The sequence below is a fragment of the Oncorhynchus clarkii genome, chromosome 14 (assembly GCF_045791955.1).
Source record: "Oncorhynchus clarkii lewisi isolate Uvic-CL-2024 chromosome 14, UVic_Ocla_1.0, whole genome shotgun sequence".
NCBI lineage: Eukaryota > Metazoa > Chordata > Actinopteri > Salmoniformes > Salmonidae > Oncorhynchus > Oncorhynchus clarkii.
Window position 1 is genome coordinate 39,962,025 of NC_092160.1, and position 24,804 is coordinate 39,986,828.

At 44.9% G+C, this 24,804-nt stretch overlaps 1 protein-coding gene across 1 annotated transcript in view; it reads left to right on the forward strand.

Annotated features, from left to right (window-relative positions):
• Window positions 1-24,804, forward strand: part of LOC139366104 (vascular endothelial growth factor receptor 3-like) — a 196,729-nt gene that overhangs the window by 55,088 nt on the left and 116,837 nt on the right. The window contains exons 2-3 of the mRNA XM_071103203.1: window positions 19,356-19,452; window positions 19,635-20,029. Of these exons, the coding sequence (XP_070959304.1) occupies window positions 19,356-19,452; window positions 19,635-20,029 (492 nt within the window). The remainder of the gene's footprint in view (window positions 1-19,355; window positions 19,453-19,634; window positions 20,030-24,804) is intronic.

Consider the following 24,804-nt stretch of genomic DNA (forward strand, 5'->3'; position numbering starts at 1 on the left):
TGGGCCCTCTCTGTGTGGGCCCTAAACCAGCCTGGTCCTGTCCCTCTCTGTGTGGGCCCTAAACCAGCCTGGTCCTGCCCCTCTCTGTGTGGGCCCTAAACCAGCCTGGTCCTGCCCCTCTCTGTGTGGGCCCTAAACCAGCCTGGTCCTGCCCCTCTCTGTGTTGGCCTTTTTCGCCCCCCCCCCCCCTGGACCTTCTCTGGATGGGGGGTCCCCACTGTGTCAGGCCTGTATGCCCCCCCCCCCCCCCCTGGACCTTCTCTGGATGGGGGTCCCCACTGTGTCAGGCCTGTACGCCCCCCCCCTGGACCTTCTTCGGATGGGGGGTCCCCACTCTGTCAGGCCTGTATGCCCCAGCCATGCCTGTGTCAACCCCCTGGGTTGGCCCTCTATCTCTGAGTCTAAACCTGCGTTTATCTAGAGGCATGGTGATTGACCCCTCAGGACACAGGTCTGAATCACACAACCATATACCATCTACTGCATCTTGCCTATGCCCGCACGGCCATCGCTCATCCATATATTTATGTATGTATGTGTATAAGGTAGTTGTTGTGAAATTGTTCGATTATTTGTTCCACATTACTGGAAACTAGAAGCAGAAGCCCCAGGATAATATAAGGCAGTTTAACCTCCAGGACCAGGACAATATGAGGCAGGTTAACCCCCAGGACAATATGAGGCAGGTTACCCCCCAGGACCAGGACAATATGAGGCAGGTTCCCCCCCAGGACGAGGACAATATGAGGCAGGTTACCCCCCAGGACAATATGAGGCAGGTCACCCCCAGGACAATATGAGGCAGGTTAACCTCCAGGACAATATGAGGCAGGTTAACCTCCAGGACCAGGACAATATGAGGCAGGTTACCCCCCAGGACAATATGAGGCAGGTTACCCCCAGGACAATATGAGGCAGGTTACCCCCCAGGACAATATGAGGCAGGTTACCCCCCAGGACAATATGAGGCAGGTCACCCCCAGGACAATATGAGGCAGGTTAACCTCCAGGACAATATGAGGCAGGTTAACCTCCAGGACCAGGACAATATGAGGCAGGTTACCCCCCAGGACAATATGAGGCAGGTCACCCCCCAGGACCAGGAAAATATGAGGCCGACATAAGGCAGGAATAACCCCCTGGGAGAAGGGTCTGGGAACCATACCATTCACGGACCACCTCTGCTTCCCAATGCTCTCTTCCCACCTCAGTCCCACTCATTGTTTATTGTCTATCAGTAAAACCACACTGGACAAAACGTAATGTCATTCATCCAGCCAGCTTGGTGTAGGTGCCTTGCCTGCTTTCATTCCCCGGGTGGCGAAGGAAGATATGATTTTATCATGTGGGTTTTTGTGGGCTTTATTAAAGATATTGAATGTACACATTTGAGTGGTGAAGAGAAATAATGACTCATGTGGGACTTGATTAAAGAGCAGATGAACTGTCTATTGTACTGGGGTTCTTCACCAGCAGAGAGATAGGATGGATGACAGTACATTTCAATGTTATTGCTCCCATCCATATCAGTGACTAACAGGTGGAGGGATAAAGTGTGTGTGGAAAGTGGGAAAGGAAACAGAGCACTTGTGGAGAACATTAATACCATTAATAACAATAATAACGTTAATAACCTGTATGGTGTTGAATTAACATTAATAACATTAATAACATGAATAACTCAGACCTGTATGGTGTTGAATTAACGTTAATAACATTAATAACATGAATAACTCAGACCTGTATGGTGTTGAATTAACATTAATAACATTAATAACATGAATAACTCAGACCTGTATGGTGTTGAATTAACGTTAATAACATTAATAACATTAATAACTCAGACCTGTATAGTGTTGAATTAACATGAATAACATTAATAACATGAATAACTCAGACCTGTATGGTGTTGAATTAACATGAATAACATTAATAACATGAATAACTCAGACCTGTATAGTGTTGAATTAACGTTAATAACATTAATAACATTAATAACTCAGACCTGTATAGTGTTGAATTAACATTAATAACATTAATAACTCAGACCTGTATGGTGTTGAATTAACGTTAATAACATTAATAACATTAATAACTCAGACCTGTATAGTGTTGAATTAACATTAATAACATTAATAACTCAGACCTGTATGGTGTTGAATTAACATTAATAACATTAATAACATGAATAACTCAGACCTGTATAGTGTTGAATTAACATGAATAACATTAATAACATGAATAACTCAGACCTGTATGGTGTTGAATTAACGTTAATAACATTAATAACATTAATAACATTAATAACATTAATACCATTAATAACATTAATAACATTAATAACATTAATAACTCAGACCTGTATGGTGTTGAATTAACGTTAATAACATTAATAACATTAATAACTCAGACCTGTATAGTGTTGAATTAACATTAATAACATTAATAACATGAATAACTCAGACCTGTATAGTGTTGAATTAACATGAATAACATTAATAACTCAGACCTGTATGGTGTTGAATTAACATTAATAACATGAATAACTCAGACCTGTATGGTGTTGAATTAACATTAATAACATGAATAACTCAGACCTGTATGGTGTTGAATTAACGTTAATAACATGAATAACTCAGACCTGTATGGTGTTGAATTAACATTAATAACATGAATAACGTTAATAACATTAATACCATTAATAACTAAGACCTGAATGGTGTTGAATTAACATTAATAACATTAGTAACATTAATAACTCAGACCTGTATAGTGTTGAATTAACATTAATACCATTAATAACATTAATAACATTAATACCATTAATAACTAAGACCTGTATGGTGTTGAATTAACGTTAATACCATTAATAACATTATTAACATTAATAACATTAATAACAATAATAACATTAATAACTCAGACCTGCATGGAGTTGAATTAACGTTAATACTGCAAACTGCAAATTGACCTCAGGAAGCCCGAATAGATATGTTTGACTTTGTCTACGATCACGTGTCTCTCTATTATCCGTGGGAATACTTGGGAACTCATTTCTTAAATGAAAATCACTTGGAGCTGATTTCCTGGTGTTTTTACGGTCTTTTATGTCCAACAATGACAAATTGTTATAAAATAAAACATTTTTGAGAAACATTTGCTCAGTAACCAATCGCGGGCCGCCAGCTGGGGAACCCTGCAACACACTGTAAAGTTACAGTGCCCTTACGGCTGTCTCCACAGTGCCAGGAGTACAGGCCTACCACCGAGATCGACGCTAAACCATATCCTAACTACTACCTAGTACTAACATATCGATACAACACACTGTAAAGTTACAGTGCCCTTACGGCTGTCTCCACAGTGCCAGGAGTACAGGCCTACCACCAGGATCGACGCTAAACCATATCCTGACTACTACCTAGTACTAACATATCGATTCAACACACTGTAAAGTTACAGTGCCCTTACGGCTGTCTCCACATTGCCAGGAGTACAGGCCTACCACCGGGATCGACGCTAAACCATATCCTTACTACTACCTAGTACTAACATATCGATACAACACACGGTAAAGTTATGGTGCCCTTACGGCTGTCTCCACAGTGCCAGGAGTACAGGCCTACCACCGGGATCAACGCTAAACCATATCCTAACTACTACCTAGTACTAACATATCGATACAACACACTGTAAAGTTACAGTGCCCTTACGGCTGTCTCCACAGTGCCAGGAGTACAGGCCTACCACCGGGATCGACGCTAAACCATATCCTAACTACTACCTAGTACTAACATATCGATACAACACACTGTAAAGTTATGGTGCCCTTACGGCTGTCTCCACATTGCCAGGAGTACAGGCCTACCACCGGGATCGACGCTAAACCATATCCTTACTACTACCTAGTACTAACATATCGATTCAACACACTGTAAAGTTACAGTGCCCTTACGGCTGTCTCCACAGTGCCAGGAGTACAGGCCTACCACCGGGATCAACGCTAAACCATATCCTACCTACTACCTAGTACTAACATATCGATACAACACACTGTAAAGTTATGGTGCCCTTACGGCTGTCTCAAGGCTACTAGGAGTACAGGCTGAGCTGCCACTGAGATAAACTCAAACTAACCCTAAACACCTCTAACTCTGTGGCTGAGATTCAAATATTTACATCACATGGCCATGTCTCTATTGTTGCTCCTTGGGCAGCAGGATGTGAGGAATGTGGTCGTGTCTGTACAATGTCCTGTCCGTTCAGAAAACAATTGGGTTTTGATTGGCATGAAGTCCAAAAGTAAATGTTAGCGAAATCATCCGAGTGGTGTTGGTGCATTTGGTCTTATCTGTCATCTATGTCACAGACCTTCTAGTACGAGTCTTTATGAGTCTCTCCACGTTTCAAAAAAAGTTAGATTATCGGGAGGAGAATGGCTAAAATAAGTAGCTAGTGCTTTTTGTCATTTTCTGAAAATTGCTGGAGGACTAATTACATTTGCTATGGGAAATTACCCCCAAATTACCACAATGACCGAGATATACCTACTCTACAGCTATTATCTCTCTCTCTCTCTCTCTCTCTCTCTCTCTCTCTCTCTCTCCTCTTTCACCCTGCTCTCTCTCTCGTCTTTCTCTCTCTCTCTCTCTCTCTCGCTCTCTCCTCTCTCTCTTCTCTCTCTCTCTCTCTCCTCTTTCACCCTGCTCTCTCTCTCTCTCTCTCTCCTCTTTCACCCTGCTCTCTCTCTCTCGTCTTTCTCTCTCGTCTTTCTCTCTCTCTCTCTCCTCTTCTCCTCTCTCTCTCCTCTTTCACCCTGCTCTCTCTCTCTCTCTCTCTCTCTCTCTCTCTCTCCTCTCTCTCTCCTCTATCTCCTCTCTCTCTCTCCTCTTCTCCTCTCTCTCTCCTCTTTCACCCTGCTCTCTCTCTCTCTCTCTCCTCTTTCACCCTGCTCTCTCTCTCTCGTCTTTCTCTCTCTCTCTCCTCTTTCTCTCTCTCTCTCCTCTTCCACCCTGCTCTCTCTCTCTCTCTCTCTCTCTCTCTCTCTCTCTCTCTCTCTCTCTCTCTCTCTCTCTCTCTCTCTCTCTCTCTCTCTCTCTCTCTCTCTCTCTCTCTCTCTCTCTCTCTCTCTCTCTCTCTCTCTCTCTCTCTCTCTCGTGCTTACCTTGCTCCATTTCCTGAAACCATTAAACACAAAACCTCATCTTCAAGCACTATTTACATAAACCTCTGACTCCTCTCGCAAAATGAAACATAACGCCTCAAAACAGTGTTACCTGTTGTTCAAAATCAAACCCTGCTACAAATCACGAACAAAGTGATCAACATGATATACACTCTCAAGCAGACAGTGAACAATACACCGAAAAATAGAAGAATAGGGGTACATACAATTCTCAGGGAGAAGTACATTTTTTTATCTAAAAAAAAAAATCATATTTTTTCACATTATTATTATTATTATTTTGGAGTCAGTCAAAATCTATTGAGTAGTCAGTACTGTTAATAAATGGAAAGCACAATGTTCAGGGCCATACAATTCGTCCATTGTACAGTATAAAGCCCACAATGCACTGCACTGCAGTATCCATTCCCAGACTTTCTCCTTCCCACCTTCAACAACCTGTTTGCTCTCTGAACTGGCTCATATTGGTTCTGTCGCATCATTTGAAACAGGCTCAATCAATTTTGAGTGATTGTGTTCAATCAATGACATGTGTTCTCTATTTGTATTTGATTGTTGCCACTTGTGTTTACCAGTATGGATGACATGTGCATTAGAGTGCAGAATGTGTTTTGAGAATGAAAATGAGTTTAAAAAAAAAAGTCTAAAGTGAGATCTGCAAATTGTGTTTTATCACGTGAAATGGTTTAAGGTATTGACAACAGACTGCATAATTAGCTAAATGAGTCCAGGCAACTGAGAACTTTGTTCAACTAATGGGTTTTAGTGTTTTAGCAATTGAGAAAAACTGTAATAACAAACTCACACTGTAGATTGAACAGTACTGGAACATTTAACCTGAGAGACCAATGTGAGTAATGCCCATCATAAGAGAGCTGGGCTGCTGGGCCCACCTTTTAGACTGAAGTGCATAAGAGTCCATCACAGCTGTCGTGCTGTACAGACGGTTCTAGGTAACACAGCTCTTATTATCGATGTCTCTCATGGAGCTACTAACCACTCTAATAGCCTGGAAGAATGATATGTAGAATGAGGGGAGAGGAGAGTAGGCTGAGGTCATTTCAGAAACATCATGAAGGAGCTACTAACCACTGGAATAGCCTGGAGGATAACTGTTCTTAATATTTTGTAGAATCAGTGTATACGATTCTGTCTCCATGTGCATGGAGCTACTGACTGGCTGGGGGCTAACTGTTCTTAATATTTTGTAGAATCAGTGTATACGATTCTGTCTCCATGTGCATGGAGCTACTGACTGGCTTGGGGCTAACTGTTCTTAATATTTTGTAGAATCAGTGTATACGATTCTGTCTCCATGTGCATAGAGCTACTGACTGGCTGGGGGCTAACTGTTCTTAATATTTTGTAGAATCAGAGTATATGATTCTGTCTCCATGTGGAGGGAGCTAACTGACTAGCTGCGGGCTAACTGTTCTTAATATTTTGTAGAATCCGTGTATACGATTCTGTCTCCATGTTGAGGGAACTAGCTAGCTAGCTGCGGGCTAACTGCACCATCAAATCAAGTCAAATGTTATTGGTCACGTACACATATTTTGCTAATGATATTGCAGCAGAATGCTTATGTTTCTAGCTCCAACAGTGCAGCAATATCTAGCAATACAAAACAATACACACAAATCCCCAAAATAAAAATAAAGAATTTTCAGAACGAGCAATGTCAGAGTCCGGACTTTAAGTATACAGTATATTCCAGAATATACAGGATCTCTGTCAATCAGAGAACATTACTGCTGCAGATATTTTGTTGAATTATCGACAGTGAGAATGAATAGTGCTTATGTTTTATTTACCTTTATGTAACTAGGCAAGTCAGTTAAGAACAAATTCTTATTTACAATGACAGCCTACCGGGGAACAGAGGGCCTTGTTCAGGGGAACAGTGGGTTAACTGGTCTAGGAACAGTGGATTAACTGCCTTGTTCAGGGGAACAGTGGGTTAACTGGTCTAGGAACAGTGGGTTAACTGCCTTGTTTAGGGGAACAGTGGGTTAACTGCCTTGTTCAGGGGAACAGTGGGTTAACTGGTCTAGGAACAGTGGGTTAACTGCCTTGTTTAGGGGAACAGTGGGTTAACTGCCTTGTTCAGGGGAACAGTGGGTTAACTGCCTTGTTCAGGGGAACAGTGGGTTAACTGCCTTGTTCGGGGGAACAGTGGGTTAACTGCCTTGTTCAGGGGAACAGTGGGTTAACTGCCTTGTTCAGGGGAACAGTGGGTTAACTGCCTTGTTCAGGGGAACAATGGGTTAACTGCCTTGTTCAGGGGAACAGTGGGTTAACTGCCTTGTCCAGGGGAACAGTGGGTTAACTGGTCTAGGAACAGTGGGTTTACTGGTCTAGGAACAGTGGGTTAACTGCCTTGTTCAGGGGAACAGTGGGTTAACTGCCTTGTTCGGGGGAACAGTGGGTTAACTGCCTTGTTCAGGGGAACAGTGGGTTAACTGCCTTGTTCAGGGGAACAGTGGGTTAACTGCCTTGTTCAGGGGAACAGTGGGTTAACTGCCTTGTTCAGGGGAACAGTGGGTTAACTGCCTTGTTCAGGGGAACAGTGGGTTAACTGGTCTAGGAACAGTGGGTTAACTGGTCTAGGAACAGTGGGTTAACTGCCTTGTTCAGGGGAACAGTGGGTTAACTGCCTTGTTCAGGGGAACAGTGGGTTAACTGCCTTGTTCAGGGGAACAGTGGGTTAACTGCCTTGTTCAGGGGAACAGTGGGTTAACTGCCTTGTTCAGGGGAACAGTGGGTTAACTGCCTTGTTCAGGGGAACAGTGGGTTAACGGGTCTAGGAACAGTGGGTTAACTGGTCTAGGAACAGTGGGTTAACTGCCTTGTTCAGGGGAACAGTGGGTTAACTGCCTTGTTCAGGGGAACAGTGGGTTAACTGCCTTGTTCAGGGGAACAGTGAGTTAACTGCCTTGTTCAGGGGAACAGTGGGTTAACTGCCTTGTTCAGGGGAACAGTGGGTTAACTGCCTTGTTCAGGGGAACAGTGGGTTAACTGGTCTAGGAACAGTGGGTTAACTGCCTTGTTCAGGGGAACAGTGGGTTAACTGCCTTGTTCAGGGGAACAGTGGGTTAACTGCCTTGTTCAGGGGAACAGTGGGTTAACTGCCTTGTTCAGGGGAACAGTGGGTTAACTGCCTTGTTCAGGGGAACAGTGGGTTAACTGGTCTAGGAACAGTGGGTTAACTGCCTTGTTCAGGGGAACAGTGGGTTAACTGCCTTGTTCAGGGGAACAGTGGGTTAACTGCCTTGTTCAGGGGAACAGCGGGTTAACTGCCTTGTTCAGGGGAACAGTGGGTTAACTGCCTTGTTCAGGGGAACAGTGGGTTAACTGCCTTGTTCAGGGGAACAGTGGGTTAACTGCCTTGTTCAGGGGAACAGTGGGTTAACTGCCTTGTTCGGGGGAACAGTGGGTTAACTGCCTTGTTCAGGGGAACAGTGGGTTAACTGCCTTGTTCAGGGGAACAGTGGGTTAACTGCCTTGTTCAGGGGAACAGTGGGTTAACTGCCTTGTTCAGGGGAACAGTGGGTTAACTGCCTTGTTCAGGGGAACAGTGGGTTAACTGCCTTGTTCAGGGGAACAGTGGGTTAACTGCCTTGTTCAGGGGAACAGTGGGTTAACTGCCTTGTTCAGGGGAACAGTGGGTTAACTGCCTTGTTCAGGGGAACAGTGGGTTAACTGCCTTGTTCAGGGGAACAGTGGGTTAACTGGTCTAGGAACAGTGGGTTAACTGCCTTGTTCAGGGGAACAGTGGGTTAACTGCCTTGTTCAGGGGAACAGTGGGTTAACTGCCTTGTTCAGGGGAACAGCGGGTTAACTGCCTTGTTCAGGGGAACAGTGGGTTAACTGCCTTGTTCAGGGGAACAGTGGGTTAACTGCCTTGTTCAGGGGAACAGTGGGTTAACTGCCTTGTTCAGGGGAACAGTGGGTTAACTGCCTTGTTCGGGGGAACAGTGGGTTAACTGCCTTGTTCAGGGGAACAGTGGGTTAACTGCCTTGTTCAGGGGAACAGTGGGTTAACTGCCTTGTTCAGGGGAACAGTGGGTTAACTGCCTTGTTCAGGGGAACAGTGGGTTAACTGCCTTGTTCAGGGGAACAGTGGGTTAACTGCCTTGTTCAGGGGAACAGTGGGTTAACTGCCTTGTTCGGGGGAACAGTGGGTTAACTGCCTTGTTCAGGGGAACAGTGGGTTAACTGCCTTGTTCAGGGGAACAGTGGGTTAACTGCCTTGTTCAGGGGAACAGTGGGTTAACTGCCTTGTTCGGGGGAACAGTGGGTTAACTGCCTTGTTCAGGGGAACAGTGGGTTATCTGCCTTGTTCAGGGGAACAGTGGGTTAACTGCCTTGTTCAGGGGAACAGTGGGTTAACTGCCTTGTTCAGGGGAACAGTGGGTTAACTGCCTTGTTCAGGGGAACAGTGGGTTAACTGCCTTGTTCGGGGGAACAGTGGGTTAACTGCCTTGTTCAGGGGAACAGTGGGTTAACTGTCTTGTTCAGGGGAACAGTGGGGTTAACTGCCTTGTTCAGGGGAACAGTGGGGTTAACTGCCTTGTTCAGGGGAACAGTGGGTTAACTGCCTTGTTCGGGGGAACAGTGGGTTAACTGCCTTGTTCAGGGGAACAGTGGGTTAACTTCCTTGTTCAGGGGAACAGTGGGTTAACTGCCTTGTTCAGGGGAACAGTGGGTTAACCTTTTGGTTACTGGCCCAATGCTCTAATCACGAGGCTACCTGCTGCCTGAGGCCCATTAACTTTTTCCACATTTTGTTATGTAACAGCCTTATTCTAAAATTGATTCAATAATTTTTTCCCTCATCGATCTACAAACAATATCCCATATTGACAAAGCAAAGCAGCTTTTTTAGAAACAGGTTTTTAAAAACTGAAATATTACATTTACATAAGTATTCAGACTCTTTACTCAGGTCACTCCAGAGATGTTTGATCGGGTGTTAAGACTTGTCCCGAAGCCACTCCTGCGTTGTCTTGGCTTAGTGTAGGGTTGTTGTCGTGTTGGATGGGGACTGGGGGGGGGGGGGGGGGGGATTGGCAAGAAAAAGTATGTGAACCCTTTGGAATTACCTGGATTTCTGCATAAATTAGTCCAAATTAGATCACAACAATAGACAAACTCAGTCTGCTTAAACTAAAAACACACAAATTATTGTTTTTTCTTATCTATATTGAATACATAATTTAAACATTCACAGTGTAGGTTGGAAAAAGTATGTGAAACCCTAGGTTAATGACTTAATAAGAGCACCTCCTCCCAGCTGCCCACTGCACTGAGGCTAGGAAACATTTTCACCACCGATGAATCCATGAAAATTGAGAATTTCAATAAGCATTTTTCTATGGCTGGCCATGCTTTCCACCTGGCTACCCCTACCCCGGGTCAACAGCCTTGCACCCCCCACAGCAACTTGCACAAGCCTCCCCCATTTCTCCTTCACCCAAATCCAGATAGCTGATGTTCTGAAAGAGCTGCAAAATCTGGCCCACTACAAATCAGCTGGGCTATACAATCTGGACCCTCTCTTTCTAAAATGATCTGCCGAAATTGTTGCAACCCCCTTTACCAGCCTGTTCAACCTCTCTTTTGTATCGTCTGAGATGCCTAAAGATTGGAAAGCTGCCGCGGTCATCCCCCTCTTCAAAGGGGGAGACACTCTTGACCCAAACTGCTACAGACCTATATCTATCCTACCCTGCCTTTCTAAGGTCTTCGAAAGCCAAGTTAACAAACAGATTACCAACCATTTCGAATCCCACCGTACCTTCTCCGCTATGCAATCTGGTTTCAGAGCTGGTCATGGGTGCACCTCAGCCACACTCAATGTCCTAAACGATATCATAACCGCCATCGATAAGGGACATTACTGTGCAGCCGTATTCATCGACCTGGCCAAGGCTTTCGACTCTGTCAATCACCACATTCTTATCGGCAGATTCAACAGCCTTGGTTTCTCAAATAACTGCCTCGCCTGGTTCAACACTTCTCAGATAGAGTTCAGTGTGTCAAATCGGAGGGCATGATGTCCGGTCCTCTGGCAGTCTCTATAGGGGTCCACAGGGTTAAATTCTCGGACTGACTGTCTTCTCTGTATACATCAATGATGTCGCTCTTGCTGCTGGTGATTCTCTGATCCACCTCTATGCAGACGACACCATTCTGTATACTTCTGGCCCTTCCTTGGACACTGTGTTAACTAACCTCCTGACGAGCTTCAATGCCATACAACTCTCCTTCCGTGGCCACCAACTGCTCTTAAATGCAAGTAAAACTAAATGCATGCTCTTCAACCGATCGCTACCAGCACCTGACCGCCCGTCCAGCATCCCTACTCTGGACGGTTCTGACTTAGCATATGTGGACAACTACAAATACCTAGGTGTCTGGTTAGACTGTAAACTCTCCTTCCAGACTCACATTAAGCATCTCCAATCCAAAATTAAGTCTAGAATCGGCATCCTATTTCACACAAAGCATCCTTGCCTCACGCTGCCAAACATACCCTCGTAAAACTGACTATCCTACCGATACTAGACTTTGGCAATGTAATTTACAAAATAGCCTCCAACACTCTATTCAGCAAATTGGATGCAGTCTATCACAGTGCCATCCGTTTTGTCACCAAAGTCCCATATTCTACCCACCACTGCGACCTGTATGCTCTCGTTGGCTGGCCCTCGCTTCATATTCGTTGCCAAACCTACTGGCTCCAGGTCATCTATAAGTCTTTGCTAGTTAAAGCCCCGCCTTATCTCAGCTCACTGGTCACCATAGCAGCACCCACCCGTAGCACACGCTCCAGCAGGTATATCTCACTGGTCACCCCCAAAGCCAGTTCCTCCTTTGGCCGCCTTTTCTTCCAGTTCTCTGCTGCCAATGACTGGAACTGCAAAAATCACTGAAGCTGGAGATTCCCATCTCCCTCACTAGCTTTAAACACCAGCTGTCAGAGCAGCTCACCAATCACTGCACCTGTACATAGCCCATCTGTAAATAGCCCATCAAACTTCCTCATCCCCATACTGTATTTATTTATTTATCTTGCTCCTTTTTACCCCAGTATCTCTACTTGCACATTCATCTTCTGCACATCTACCATTCCAGTGTTTAATTGCTATATTGTAATTACTTGGTCTATTTATTGCCTTACCTCCCTTATCTTACCTCATTTGCACGCACTGTATATAGACTTTTATTATTGACTGTATGTTTGTTATTGACTGTATGTTTGTTTTACTCCATGTGTAACTCTGTGTTGTTGTATGTGTCAAACTGCTTTGCTTTATCTTGGCCAGGTCACAGTTGTAAATGAGAACTTGTTCTCAACTAGCCTACCTGGTTAAATAAAGGTGAAATAACAATTTTTATTTAAAAAAAATCTAATTGGTGTCAGGAGTCAACTAACCTGGGAGTCGAATCAATGAGACGAGATTGGAGATGTTGGATAGAGCTGCCCTGCCAATACAAAACCATTTTGAGTTTGCAATTCAGAAGAAGCCTGATGTGAACCATGCCTCAAACAAAAGAGATTCCTTGCATAAAGCTGGAAAGGGTTACTAAAGTATCTCTAACAGCCAGTCCAGGGGTAAGACAAATGATCTATAAATGGAGAACTTCCAGCACTGTTGCTGCCGTCCTGCAAAGATGACTGCAGCAGAGCGCAGGATGCTCACTGAGGTTAAGAAGAATCCTAGAGTGTCAGCTAAAGACTTACAGAAATCTCTGGAAGATGCTAACATCTCTGTTGCTCACTAAACAAGAATGGTGTTCATGGGAGGACACCACAGAAGAAGCCACTGCTGTCAAAAAAAAACATTGCTGCACGTCTGAAGTTCACAAAAGAGAACCTGGATGTTCCACAGCTCTACTGGCCAACTATTCTGTGGACAGATGAAACTAAAGTTGAGTTTGGAAGGAACACACAACACTATGTGTGGAGTAAAAAGGCACAGCACACAAACAACAAAAAATCCCAGAAATCCAGGTAATTTTAAAGGGTTCACATACGTTTTCTTCCACCTGTATGTATATAGTGGTGTGAATAGACAGTAGTTAAATATAATGGTGTGAATAGACAGTAGTTATATATAATGGTGTGTATAGACAGTAGTTATATAGGATGGTGTGAATAGACAGTAGTTATATAGGATGGTGTGTATAGACAGTAGTTATATAGGATGGTGTGAATAGACAGTAGTTAAATATAATGGTGTGTATAGACAGTAGTTATATAGGATGGTGTGAATAGACAGTAGTTAAATATAATGGTGTGTATAGACAGTAGTTATATAGGATGGTGTGTATAGACAGTAGTTATATAGGATGGTGTGAATAGACAGTAGTTAAATATAATGGTGTGTATAGACAGTAGTTATATAGGATGGTGTGTATAGACAGTAGTTATATAGGATGGTGTGTATAGACAGTAGTTATATAGGATGGTGTGAATAGACAGTAGTTATATAGGATGGTGTGTATAGACAGTATAGACAGTAGTGATATAGGATGGTGTGTATAGACAGTATAGACAGTAGTTATATAGGATGGTGTGTATAGACAGTAGTTAAATATAGGATGGTGTATATAGACAGTAGTTATATAGGATGGTGTGAATAGACAGTAGTTAAATATAATGGTGTGTATAGACAGTAGTTATATAGGATGGTGTGTATAGACAGTAGTTATATAGGATGGTGTGTATAGACAGTAGTTATGTAGGATGGTGTGTATAGACAGTAGTTATATAGGATGGTGTGAATAGACAGTAGTTAAATATAATGGTGTGTATAGACAGTAGTTAAATATAATGGTGTGTATAGACAGTAGTTATATAGGATGGTGTGTATAGACAGTAGTTATATAGGATGGTGTGTATAGACAGTAGTTATATAGGATGGTGTGAATAGACAGTAGTTATATAGGATGGTGTGTATAGACAGTAGTTAAATATAATGGTGTGTATAGACAGTAGTTATATAGGATGGTGTGTATAGACAGTAGTTATAAGGATGGTGTGTATAGACAGTAGTTATATAGGATAGTGTGTATAGACAGTAGTTATATAGGATGGTGTGTATAGACAGTATAGACAGTAGTGATATAGGATGGTGTGTATAGACAGTATAGACAGTAGTTATATAGGATGGTGTGTATAGACAGTAGTTAAATATAGGATGGTGTATATAGACAGTAGTTATATAGGATGGTGTGAATAGACAGTAGTTAAATATAATGGTGTGTATAGACAGTAGTTATATAGGATGGTGTGTATAGACAGTAGTTATATAGGATGGTGTGTATAGACAGTAGTTATATAGGATGGTGTGTATAGACAGTAGTTATATAGGATGGTGTGAATAGACAGTAGTTAAATATAATGGTGTGTATAGACAGTAGTTATATAGGATGGTGTGAATAGACAGTAGTTAAATATAATGGTGTGTATAGACAGTAGTTATATAGGATGGTGTGTATAGACAGTAGTTATATAGGATGGTGTGTATAGACAGTAGTTATATAGGATGGTGTGAATAGACAGTAGTTATATAGGATGGTGTGTATAGACAGTAGTTAAATATAATGGTGTGTATAGACAGTAGTTATATAGGATGGTGTGTATAGACAGTAGTTATATAGGATGGTGTGTATAGACAGTAGTTATATAGGATAGTGTGTATAGACAGTAGTTATATAGGATGGTGTGTATAGACAGTATAGACAGTAGTGATATAGGATGGTGTGTATAGACAGTATAGACAGTAGTTATATAGGATGGTGTGTATAGACAGTAGTTAAATATAGGATGGTGTATATAGACAGTAGTTATATAGGATGGTGTGAATAGACAGTAGTTAAATATAATGGTGTGTATAGACAGTAGTTATATAGGATGGTGTGTATAGACAGTAGTTATATAGGATGGTGTGTATAGACAGTAGTTATATAGGATAGTGTGTATATACAGTAGTTATATAGGATGGTGTGTATAGACAGTATAGACAGTAGTGATATAGGATGGTGTATATAGACAGTATAGATAGTAGTTATATAGGATGGTGTGTATAGACAGTAGTTATATAGGATGGTGTGTATAGACAGTATAGACAGTAGTTATATAGGATGGTGTATATAGACAGTATAGATAGTAGTTAAACAGGATGGTGTGTATAGACAGTAGTTATATAGGATGGTGTATATAGACAGTAGTTATATAGGATGGTGTGTATAGACAGTAGTTATACAGGATGGTGTATATAGACAGTAGTTATATAGGATGGTGTGTATAGACAGTAGTTATATAGGATGGTGTATATAGACAGTAGTTATATAGGATGGTGTGTATAGACAGTATAGACAGTAGTTATATAGGATGGTGTATATAGACAGTAGTTATATAGGATGGTGTGTATAGACAGTAGTTATATAGGATGGTGTGTATAGACAGTAGTTATATAGGATGGTGAGTATAGACAGTATAGACAGTAGTTATATAGGATGGTGTGTATAGACAGTAGTTATATAGGATGGTGTGTATAGACAGTAGTTATATAGGAGGGTGTGTATAGACAGTAGTTATATAGGATGGTGTGTATAGACAGTAGTTATATAGGATGGTGTGTATAGACAGTAGTTATATAGGATGGTGTGTATAGACAGTAGTTATATAGGAGGGTGTGTATAGACAGTAGTTATATAGGATGGTGTGTATACACAGTAGTTGGGTCCCCCCCCCGGCTGGTCTCCCCCCCCCCGGCTGGTCCCCCCCCCCTGCTGGTCCTCCCCCCCCCCCCCCCCTCCGTCTGCCCCCCCCCCCCCAGCTGGGTCCCCCCCCCCAGCTGGTCCCCCCCCCCCCCCCCTCCGTCTAGCCCCCCCCCCCGGCTGGTCCCCTCCCCCCCCCCGGCTGGTCCTCCCCCCCCCCCCCCCCTCCGTCTGCCCCCCCCCCTCCGGCCGCCCCCCCCCCCCCCCCCCCCCCCCGGCTGGTCCCCCCCCCCCCCCCCCCCCCCCCCCCCCCGGCTGGTCCCCCCCCCCCCCGGCTGCTTTAACAGCCTCCTGTTACGGCTCTGGTTGGGAGAAGGACACCAAGGCGCAGCGTACATCGTTTTTTTATTGATGACACCAACAACAAAAAAATAACAACAACAACAAAAACGAAAGGGAGCAGTTCTGTCAGGGAGCAGACACTAAACAGAAAACAAGATCCCACAACTGAAAGGTGGAAAAAAAGGCTGCCTAAGTATGATCCCCAATCAGAGGCAACGATAGACAGCTGCCTCTGATTGGGAACCACACTCGTCCAAAAACAAAGAAATGGAAAACACTGAATGCCCAGCTCAAATCACACCCTGACCTCACCAAACATAGAGAATAAGGTCAGGGCGTGACACCTCTACTCTGCTGGGAAGACTTTCCACTTGGCTCCCGAGTGGCGCAGCGGTCTAAGGCACTGCAGCTCAGTGCAAGAGGCATCACTACAGTCCCTGGTTTGAATCCAGGCTGTATCACAGTCCCATAGGACGGCTCACAATTGGCCCAGCGTCTTCCGGGTTTGTCCGGGGTAGGCCGTCATTGTGAATAAGAATTTGTTTTTAACTGACTTGCCTAGTTAAATAAAAGTTACATTTAAACAATAAAATTAAAAACAAGATGTTAGAACATTGCTGCTGGGACTTGCTTTCCATTCAGCCACAAGAACATTTGCTCTTCGAAAGCACTTGATGATGACAGAAGTGAGTGCTACGGGGCGACAGTCATTTAGTTCAGTTACCTTTTCTTTCTCGGGTACAGGAACAATGGTGGACATCTTGATGCAAGCCGGGGACCAACGTGCCCTCAGGGCACTTTACAGGGGTTGTCTCCCAAATAGCACCCTACTCCCTAGAAAATGCACCTAATTTGACCAGGGCCCTATACCTAGTGGGCCCTGTATATAGGGAATAGGGTGCTGTTTGGGACTCAAGCAGGTAATGGCATTCCAGAGCGACATCATTTATATCACATCTAACCACATTACCAGAGTTAATGAAACAGTGATGAATCAGGAAGCTATAGGCTTAATGATCATTTAAGAGGAAAGTGGAGGGAGGAGAGAGCAGAGAGAGCAAGGTGAAAGAGGAGAGAGAGGAGAGGAGAGAAGAGAGAGGAGAGAGAGAGGAGAGAGAGGAGAGAGAGAGAGAGAGGAGAGAGAGAAGAGAGGAGAGAGAAGAGAGAGGAGAGAGAGAGAGAGAAGAGAGGAGAGAGAGGAGAGAGGAGAGAGAGAGGAGAGAGAGAGAGAGAGAGAGAGAGAAAGATGGGAGAGAGAGAGAGCAGGGTGAAAGAGGAGAGAGAGAGAGAAGAGAGAGAGAGAGAGAGAGAGAGAGAGAGAGAGAAAGACGAGAGAGAAAGACGAGAGCAGGGTGAAAGAGGAGAGAGAGAGAGAGAGATAGAGAGGGACGGAGGGAGAAATAGGAGAGAGGGGACAGAGAGAAAAAGAGGAGAGAGAGAGAGAGGAAAGAAGGAGAGAGAGGGAGAGAGAGAGAGAAGAGAGAGGAGAGAGCGAGAGAGAGAGAGAAAGACGAGAGAGAGAGAGCAGGGTGAAAGAGGAGAGAGAGAGGAGAAGAGGAGAGAGAGGGGACAGAGAGAAAAAGAGGAGAGAGAGAGAGAGGAAAGAAGGAGAGAGAGGGAGAGAGAGAGAGAGGGAGAGAATTGAAAGACATTTGTCTGTCTGGGTGTTTCTCAGACCGGGTGGTGCTGGGGTGTGTGTCTGGGTGTATCTCAGACCGGGTGGTGCTGGGGTGTGTGTCTGGGTGTTTCTCAGACCGGGTGGTGCTGGGGTGACTGTCTGGGTGTTTCTCAGACCGGGTGGTGCTGGGGTGTGTGTCTGGGTGTATCTCAGACCGGGTGGTGCTGGGGTGTGTGTCTGGGTGTTTCTCAGACCGGGTGGTGCTGGGGTGTGTGTCTGGGTGTATCTCAGACCGGGTGGTGCTGGGGTGTGTGTCTGGGTGTATCTCAGACCGGGTGGTGCTGGGGTGTGTGTCTGGGTGTTTCTCAGACCGGGTGGTGCTAGGGTGTGTGTCTGGGTGTATCTCAGACCGGGTGGTGCTGGGGTGTGTGTCTGGGTGTATCTCAGACCGGGTGGTGCTGGGGTGTGTGTCTGGGTGTATCTCAGACTGGGTGGTGCTGAGGTGTGTGTCTGGGTGTTTCTCAGACCGGGTGGTGGTGGGGTGTGTGTCTGGGTGTTTCTCAGACCGGGTGGTGCTGGGGTGTGTGTCTGGGTGTATCTCAGACCGGGTGGTGCTGGGGTGTGTGTCTGGGTGTTTCTCAGACCGGGTGGTGCTGGGGTGTGTGTCTGGGTGTATCTCAGACCGGGTGGTGCTGGGGTGTGTGTCTGGGTGTATCTCAGACCGGGTGGTGCTGGGGTGTGTGTCTGGGTGTATCTCAGACCGGGTGGTGCTGGGGTGTGTGTCTGGGTGTTTCTCAGACCGGGTGGTGGTGGGGTGTGTGTCTGGGTGTTTCTCAGACCGGGTGGTGCTGGGGTGTGTGTCTGGGTGTATCTCAGACCGGGTGGTGGTGGGGTGTGTGTCTGGGTGTTTCTCAGACCGGGTGGTGCTGGGGTGTGTGTCTGGGTGTATCTCAGACCGGGTGGTGGGGGGGTGTGTGTCTGGGTGTATCTCAGACCGGGTGGTGCTGGGGTGTGTGTCTGGGTGTATCTCAGACCGGGTGGTGGTGGGGTGTGTGTCTGGGTGTATCTCAGACCGGGTGGTGGTGGGGTGTGTGTCTGGGTGTATCTCAGACCGGGTGGTGGTGGTGGGGTGTGTGTCTGGGTGTATTGTGCTGCTCTATTCCTGCAGATTGCCTTACAGCCATATATACTGTATATATATATATATTACAGCCCTTGAGCTAAGTGGAATACAGTGTCATTGAATGAATAACATTTGATAGCATTGGTTGATTACATCCTGCCGCTGTCGGGTTGAGTTCCTAATCGACGTGACACTGAGGAGGTTTGACAGAGCCGACAGGCAGAGCTTACTAAACCAATAACCACTAGTTGATATTTATTCGTATCTGAAATGTAAATCTGTTTCTCATCCAATTAAATCAGTGTTTTGAGTGTCAGTGTCAAATCATATGATTTTTGTTTTTGTTACCTGAGGTCTGGTGATTGGCTACTCTATGACTCCGCCCACCATTGACAGCCACAAAGAAGACCTCGTGATCCATGCAGATGAAACACTGACCATCACATGCAGGTAGAGTACAGTGTGTGTGTGTGTGTGTGTGTATTTCACAATCTGTCGCAGTCGCTAACATCACACACCAGACATTTGCACAGTACTAACCTGTTCTGATTGGTTAAAAACATAATTGACCCATCTGTGACCTCTCAGTTAACCTTTCCTCTGACCTCTAACCCCTAACCTCTGACCTCCAGGGGTCAGCGTACTCTGTCCTGGGTGTGGCCTGAGACGACCCTGGTGGGAGAGGAGCTGACTGACCGTCAGGCCGGACCCAGGCCCAGCAGGGCCCCAGGGAGAGAGGCCGAGACTGGGTCTGGAACCCCTGTTTGTACCCCCCGGGCTGGGGCTGGAGTTGTGGTAGACCACCCCGTGGCCGCGGAGGGGGCTGGTACGCCTGCTTCGGTCCCTGTCCAGAGAAGGGGAGTCAGCATCCTGGAGTGTCCAGGGGAGCCTGGAAGGCCGTATTGCAAGACCCTGGTTCTCACTGGAGCTAAAGGGAATGATACAGGGTACTACCGCTGTTACTACAGAGATGTCAAGGCTGTCATCGACGGGGCCACGGCTGCTACTCTATATGTGTTTGTCAGAGGTGAGAGGAGCGTGTTTTATACAGAGAGACAGATGGACGCATGCACACATCCTGTTGCTTTCACACACACCCACACACACACACACCCACCCACACACACGGATACAAGCATTCACACACACACACACACACACACACACACACACACACACACACACACACACACACACGGATACAAGCATTCACACACAAACACACACACGGATACAACACACACACACACACACACGCATGGTTTTTCGTCAGCGGCAGTGTTAGTCATCATCGTGGTCATCTCTTGTGTATGACTATCATTGTTAAAGTGATGCTCCAGAACTTTTGTATAATTTCAGCCAGTAGTTTTGAAAGTGGTGCTCATGAGCCAAAATGGGCTCCTGTTTCTTGTGTACTACATCATCCATTTGTGTACTACATCATCCATTTGTGTACTACATCATCCATTTGTCTACTACATCATCCATTTGTCTACTACATCATCCATTTGTGTACTACATCATCCATTTGTCTACTACATCATCCATTTGTGTACTACATCATCCATTTGTGTACTACATCATCCATTTGTGTACTACATCATCCATTTGTCTACTACATCATCCATTTGTGTACTACATCATCCATTTGTCTACTACATCATCCATTTGTGTACTACATCATCCATTTGTGTACTACATCATCCATTTGTGTACTACATCATCCATTTGTCTACTACATCATCCATTTGTCTACTACATCATCCATTTGTCTACTACATCATCCATTTGTCTACTACATCATCCATTTGTCTACTACATCATCCATTTGTCTACTACATCATCCATTTGTGTACTACATCATCCATTTGTGTACTACATCATCCATTTGTCTACTACATCATCCATTTGTCTACTACATCATCCATTTGTCTACTACATCATCCATTTGTGTACTACATCATCCATTTGTGTACTACATCATCCATTTGTGTACTACATCATCCATTTGTCTACTACATCATCCATTTGTGTACTACATCATCCATTTGTGTACTACATCATCCATTTGTCTACTATGTCATCCATTTGTCTACTACATCATCCATTTGTCTACTATGTCATCCATTTTGTATGATATGTTACGTCCTGCAATTTATTTTATTTAAAAAAAAAAATACAAATGCGATGCTTATGATATGATACGAATATAATTCAGACAATATGTTACAAATTTGTTTAGCTAAAGATCCTAGACTGCATCTTTAATCTATATGGTTCACCAACCTCACACACCAAATCACCCAAGACTTGAATGTGTTTTTATCTGTAAACCAAAGCAATCTGAAGTCTCCTCCGTCCAAGATATCGAGAGGTAGTTGAAATTCATAATTTCAGTGTGTTCCCGTTAAAGTGCCAGTCATTTGGCTCGCTAGTGATTGGTTAATCTGTTCCATCTCTGGACCTGAGCAGTGGCTGAGGTTTGGTTTATCTATCTATCCATCTATTTCAGTCCAGTTCTGTTGTTGTGCCTTGAGTCTGACCCTGTCAGCATCCCAAATATTTCCCTGCTCCCTATGGGCTCTGGTCAAAAGTAGTGCACTTTGTATGGATTAGAGTGCCATTTGGGATGCAGGCCCAGTCTTATCATTTCCACTTGGCTGTGGATCGTTAGTTATCCTGTGGGTCTTGAGTTTCTCTTTTCTCTCGCTTTCTTTCTTTCCTCTGGTTTCTCTTTGTCTTGGGAGGAGGACAAGAACTTTACAGACGTTTTGTCTGTCTCCCTGAAAACAGATTTAAAGAGTTTGCACAGTCCTAACACAGTTCTGATTGGTTAAAAAAACCTCCCTGTTTAAAGAGTTTCTGACACTAAAAGTCCATCCAGCAGTTATCTGCAACTGTTAGTCAGCCCAGCCCGCCACAGGAGTCGCTGGTGCGCGATGAGACAAGGACACCCCTACCGACCAAGCCCTCCCTAACCCGGGCGACGCTAGGCCAATTGTGCGTCGCCCCACGGACCTCCCGGTCGCGGCCGGTTACGACAGAGCCTGGGCGCGAACCCAGGACTCTGATGGCACAGCTGGCGCTGCAGTACAGCGCCCTTAACCACTGCGCCACCCGGGAGGCCCAGTTGTGGATTCTAACTAACTAACTAGATCCTGAGGTTGGTGTGAGGAAAATGACGTCTCACTCAACGTCAACAAAAAAAAGGAGATGATCGTGGACTTCAGGAAACAGCAGAGGGAGCACCCCCCTATCCACATCGACGGGACAGTAGTGGAGAAGGTGGAAAGTTTTAAGTTCCTCGGCGTACACATCACGGACAAACTGAATTGGTCCACCCACACAGACAGCGTCGTGAAGAAGGCGCAGCAGCGCCTCTTCAACCTCAGGAGGCTGAAGAAATTCGGCTTGTCACCAAAAGCACTCACAAACTTTTACAGATGCACAATCGAGAGCATCCTGTCGAGCTGTATCACCGCCTGGTACGGCAACTTCTCCGCCCACAACCGTAAGGCTCTCCAGAGGGTAGTGAGGTCTGCACAACGCATCACCGGGGGCAAACTACCTGCCCTCCGAGACACCTACACCACCCGATGTCACAGGAAGGCCATAAAGATCATCAAGGACAACAACCACCCGAGCCACTGCCTGTTCACCCCGCTATCATCCAGAAGGCGAGGTCAGTACAGGTGAATCAAAGCTGGGACCGAGAGACTGAAAAACAGCTTCTATCTCAAGGCCATCAGACTGTTAAACAGCCATCACTAACATTGAGTGGCTGCTGCCAACATACTGACTCAACTCCAGCCACTTTAATAATGGAAAAATGGATGTAATAAATGTATCACTAGTCACCTTAAACAATGCCAATTTATGTAATGTTTACATACCCTACATGACTTAACTCATATGTATATACTGTACTCTATACCATCTACTGCATCTTGCCTATGCCGTTCGGCCATCGCTCATCCATATATTTATATGTACATATTCTTATTCATTCCTTTACACTTGTGTGTTTAAGGTAGTTGTTGTGAAATTGTTAGATTACTTGTGAGATATTACTGCATGGTCGGGAACTAGAAGCACAAGCATTTCGCTACACTCGCATTAACATCTGCTAACCACGTGTATGTGACCAATACAATTTGATTTGATCGCTTGGCGGGAGCTGTACAACAGTGAGTGACTCATAAGGCTCCGATCTCTCGTTGTTGTGTGCGTGTAAACAAACACCTCGTGACTGGGTGCTACCAAAAACTTCATAATGAAAAATGATATGACAAGTGAAATGAAGAACGCAATCTTTATCTCCTAACGTACTGCACAAGATGACTGCAGGTATTTACTTAACAAGTAGCGACAAATATTCAAATATATTTAAAAAAACTTCAAAGTAATAGTTTCAACAGTATAGACTGTATTAAAAAAAACATCCTGTGGCTATTTTCCAAATACTCCGGTATACGGTATATTCGGTATACTGCCCAAGCCTACTGTTAGAGTTTAAAACGGTTGACTTTGATTTACTAAGTCTCTGCAGCTGTCTGAGGGTTGGAAGGTCGGACTGGGACCATACCAGTATGACCAGACTGAGGGTAGGACTGGGACCATACCAGTATGACCAGACTGGGGGTAGGACTGGGACCATACCAGTATGACACCAGACTGAGGGTAGGACTGGGACCATACCAGTATGACACCAGATTGAAGGTAGGACTGGAACCATACCAGTATGACCAGACTGAGGGTAGGACTGGGACCATACCAGTATGACCAGACTGAGGGTAGGACTGGGACCATACCAGTATGACACCAGACTGAGGGTAGGACTGGGACCATACCAGTATGACACCAGATTGAAGGTAGGACTGGGACCATACCAGTATGACCAGACTGAGGGTAGGACTGGGACCATACCAGTATGACACCAGACTGAAGGTCGGACTGGGACCATACCAGTATGACCAGACTGAGGGTAGGACTGGGACCATACCAGTATGACACCAGACTGAGGGTAGGACTGGGACCATACCAGTATGACACCAGACTGAAGGTAGGACTGGGACCATACCAGTATGACCAGACTGAAGGTAGGACTGGGACCATACCAGTATGACCAGACTGAAGGTAGAGCTGGGACCATACCAGTATGACCAGACTGAGGGTAGGACTGGGACCATACCAGTATGACCAGACTGAAGGTAGGACTGGGACCATACCAGTATGACCAGACTGAAGGTAGGACTGGGACCATACCAGTATGACCAGACTGAAGGTAGGACTGGGACCATACCAGTATGACCAGACTGAAGGTAGGACTGGGACCACACCAGTATGACCAGACTGAAGGTAGGACTGGGACCACACCAGTATGACCAGACTGAAGGTAGGACTGGGACCACACCAGTATGACCAGACTGAAGGTAGGACTGGGACCACACCAGTATGACCAGACTGAAGGTAGGATTGGGACCATACCTGTATGACACCAGACTGAGGGTAGGACTGGGACCATACCAGTATGACCAGACTGGTTAGTATCTTGGCAAGGAAGCAAAATACACAGCGGATTTAACTTCTTTAGGAAAACAGCCCCTAATGTTGGAAACGACCATCTCAATGTTTTCATCCAGATTCACATGTATTTATTTTCAGAACTAATATGGGGCCTAATGTTGAATTAAACCAACCATTAAGATAAGGTAAGAAACACATGACATGACCTTCGAAGATGGATGTGATTATTCTAGTCCTCTCAGTACAGATGATCTCCGGTGTCTTCCAACCCGGTGT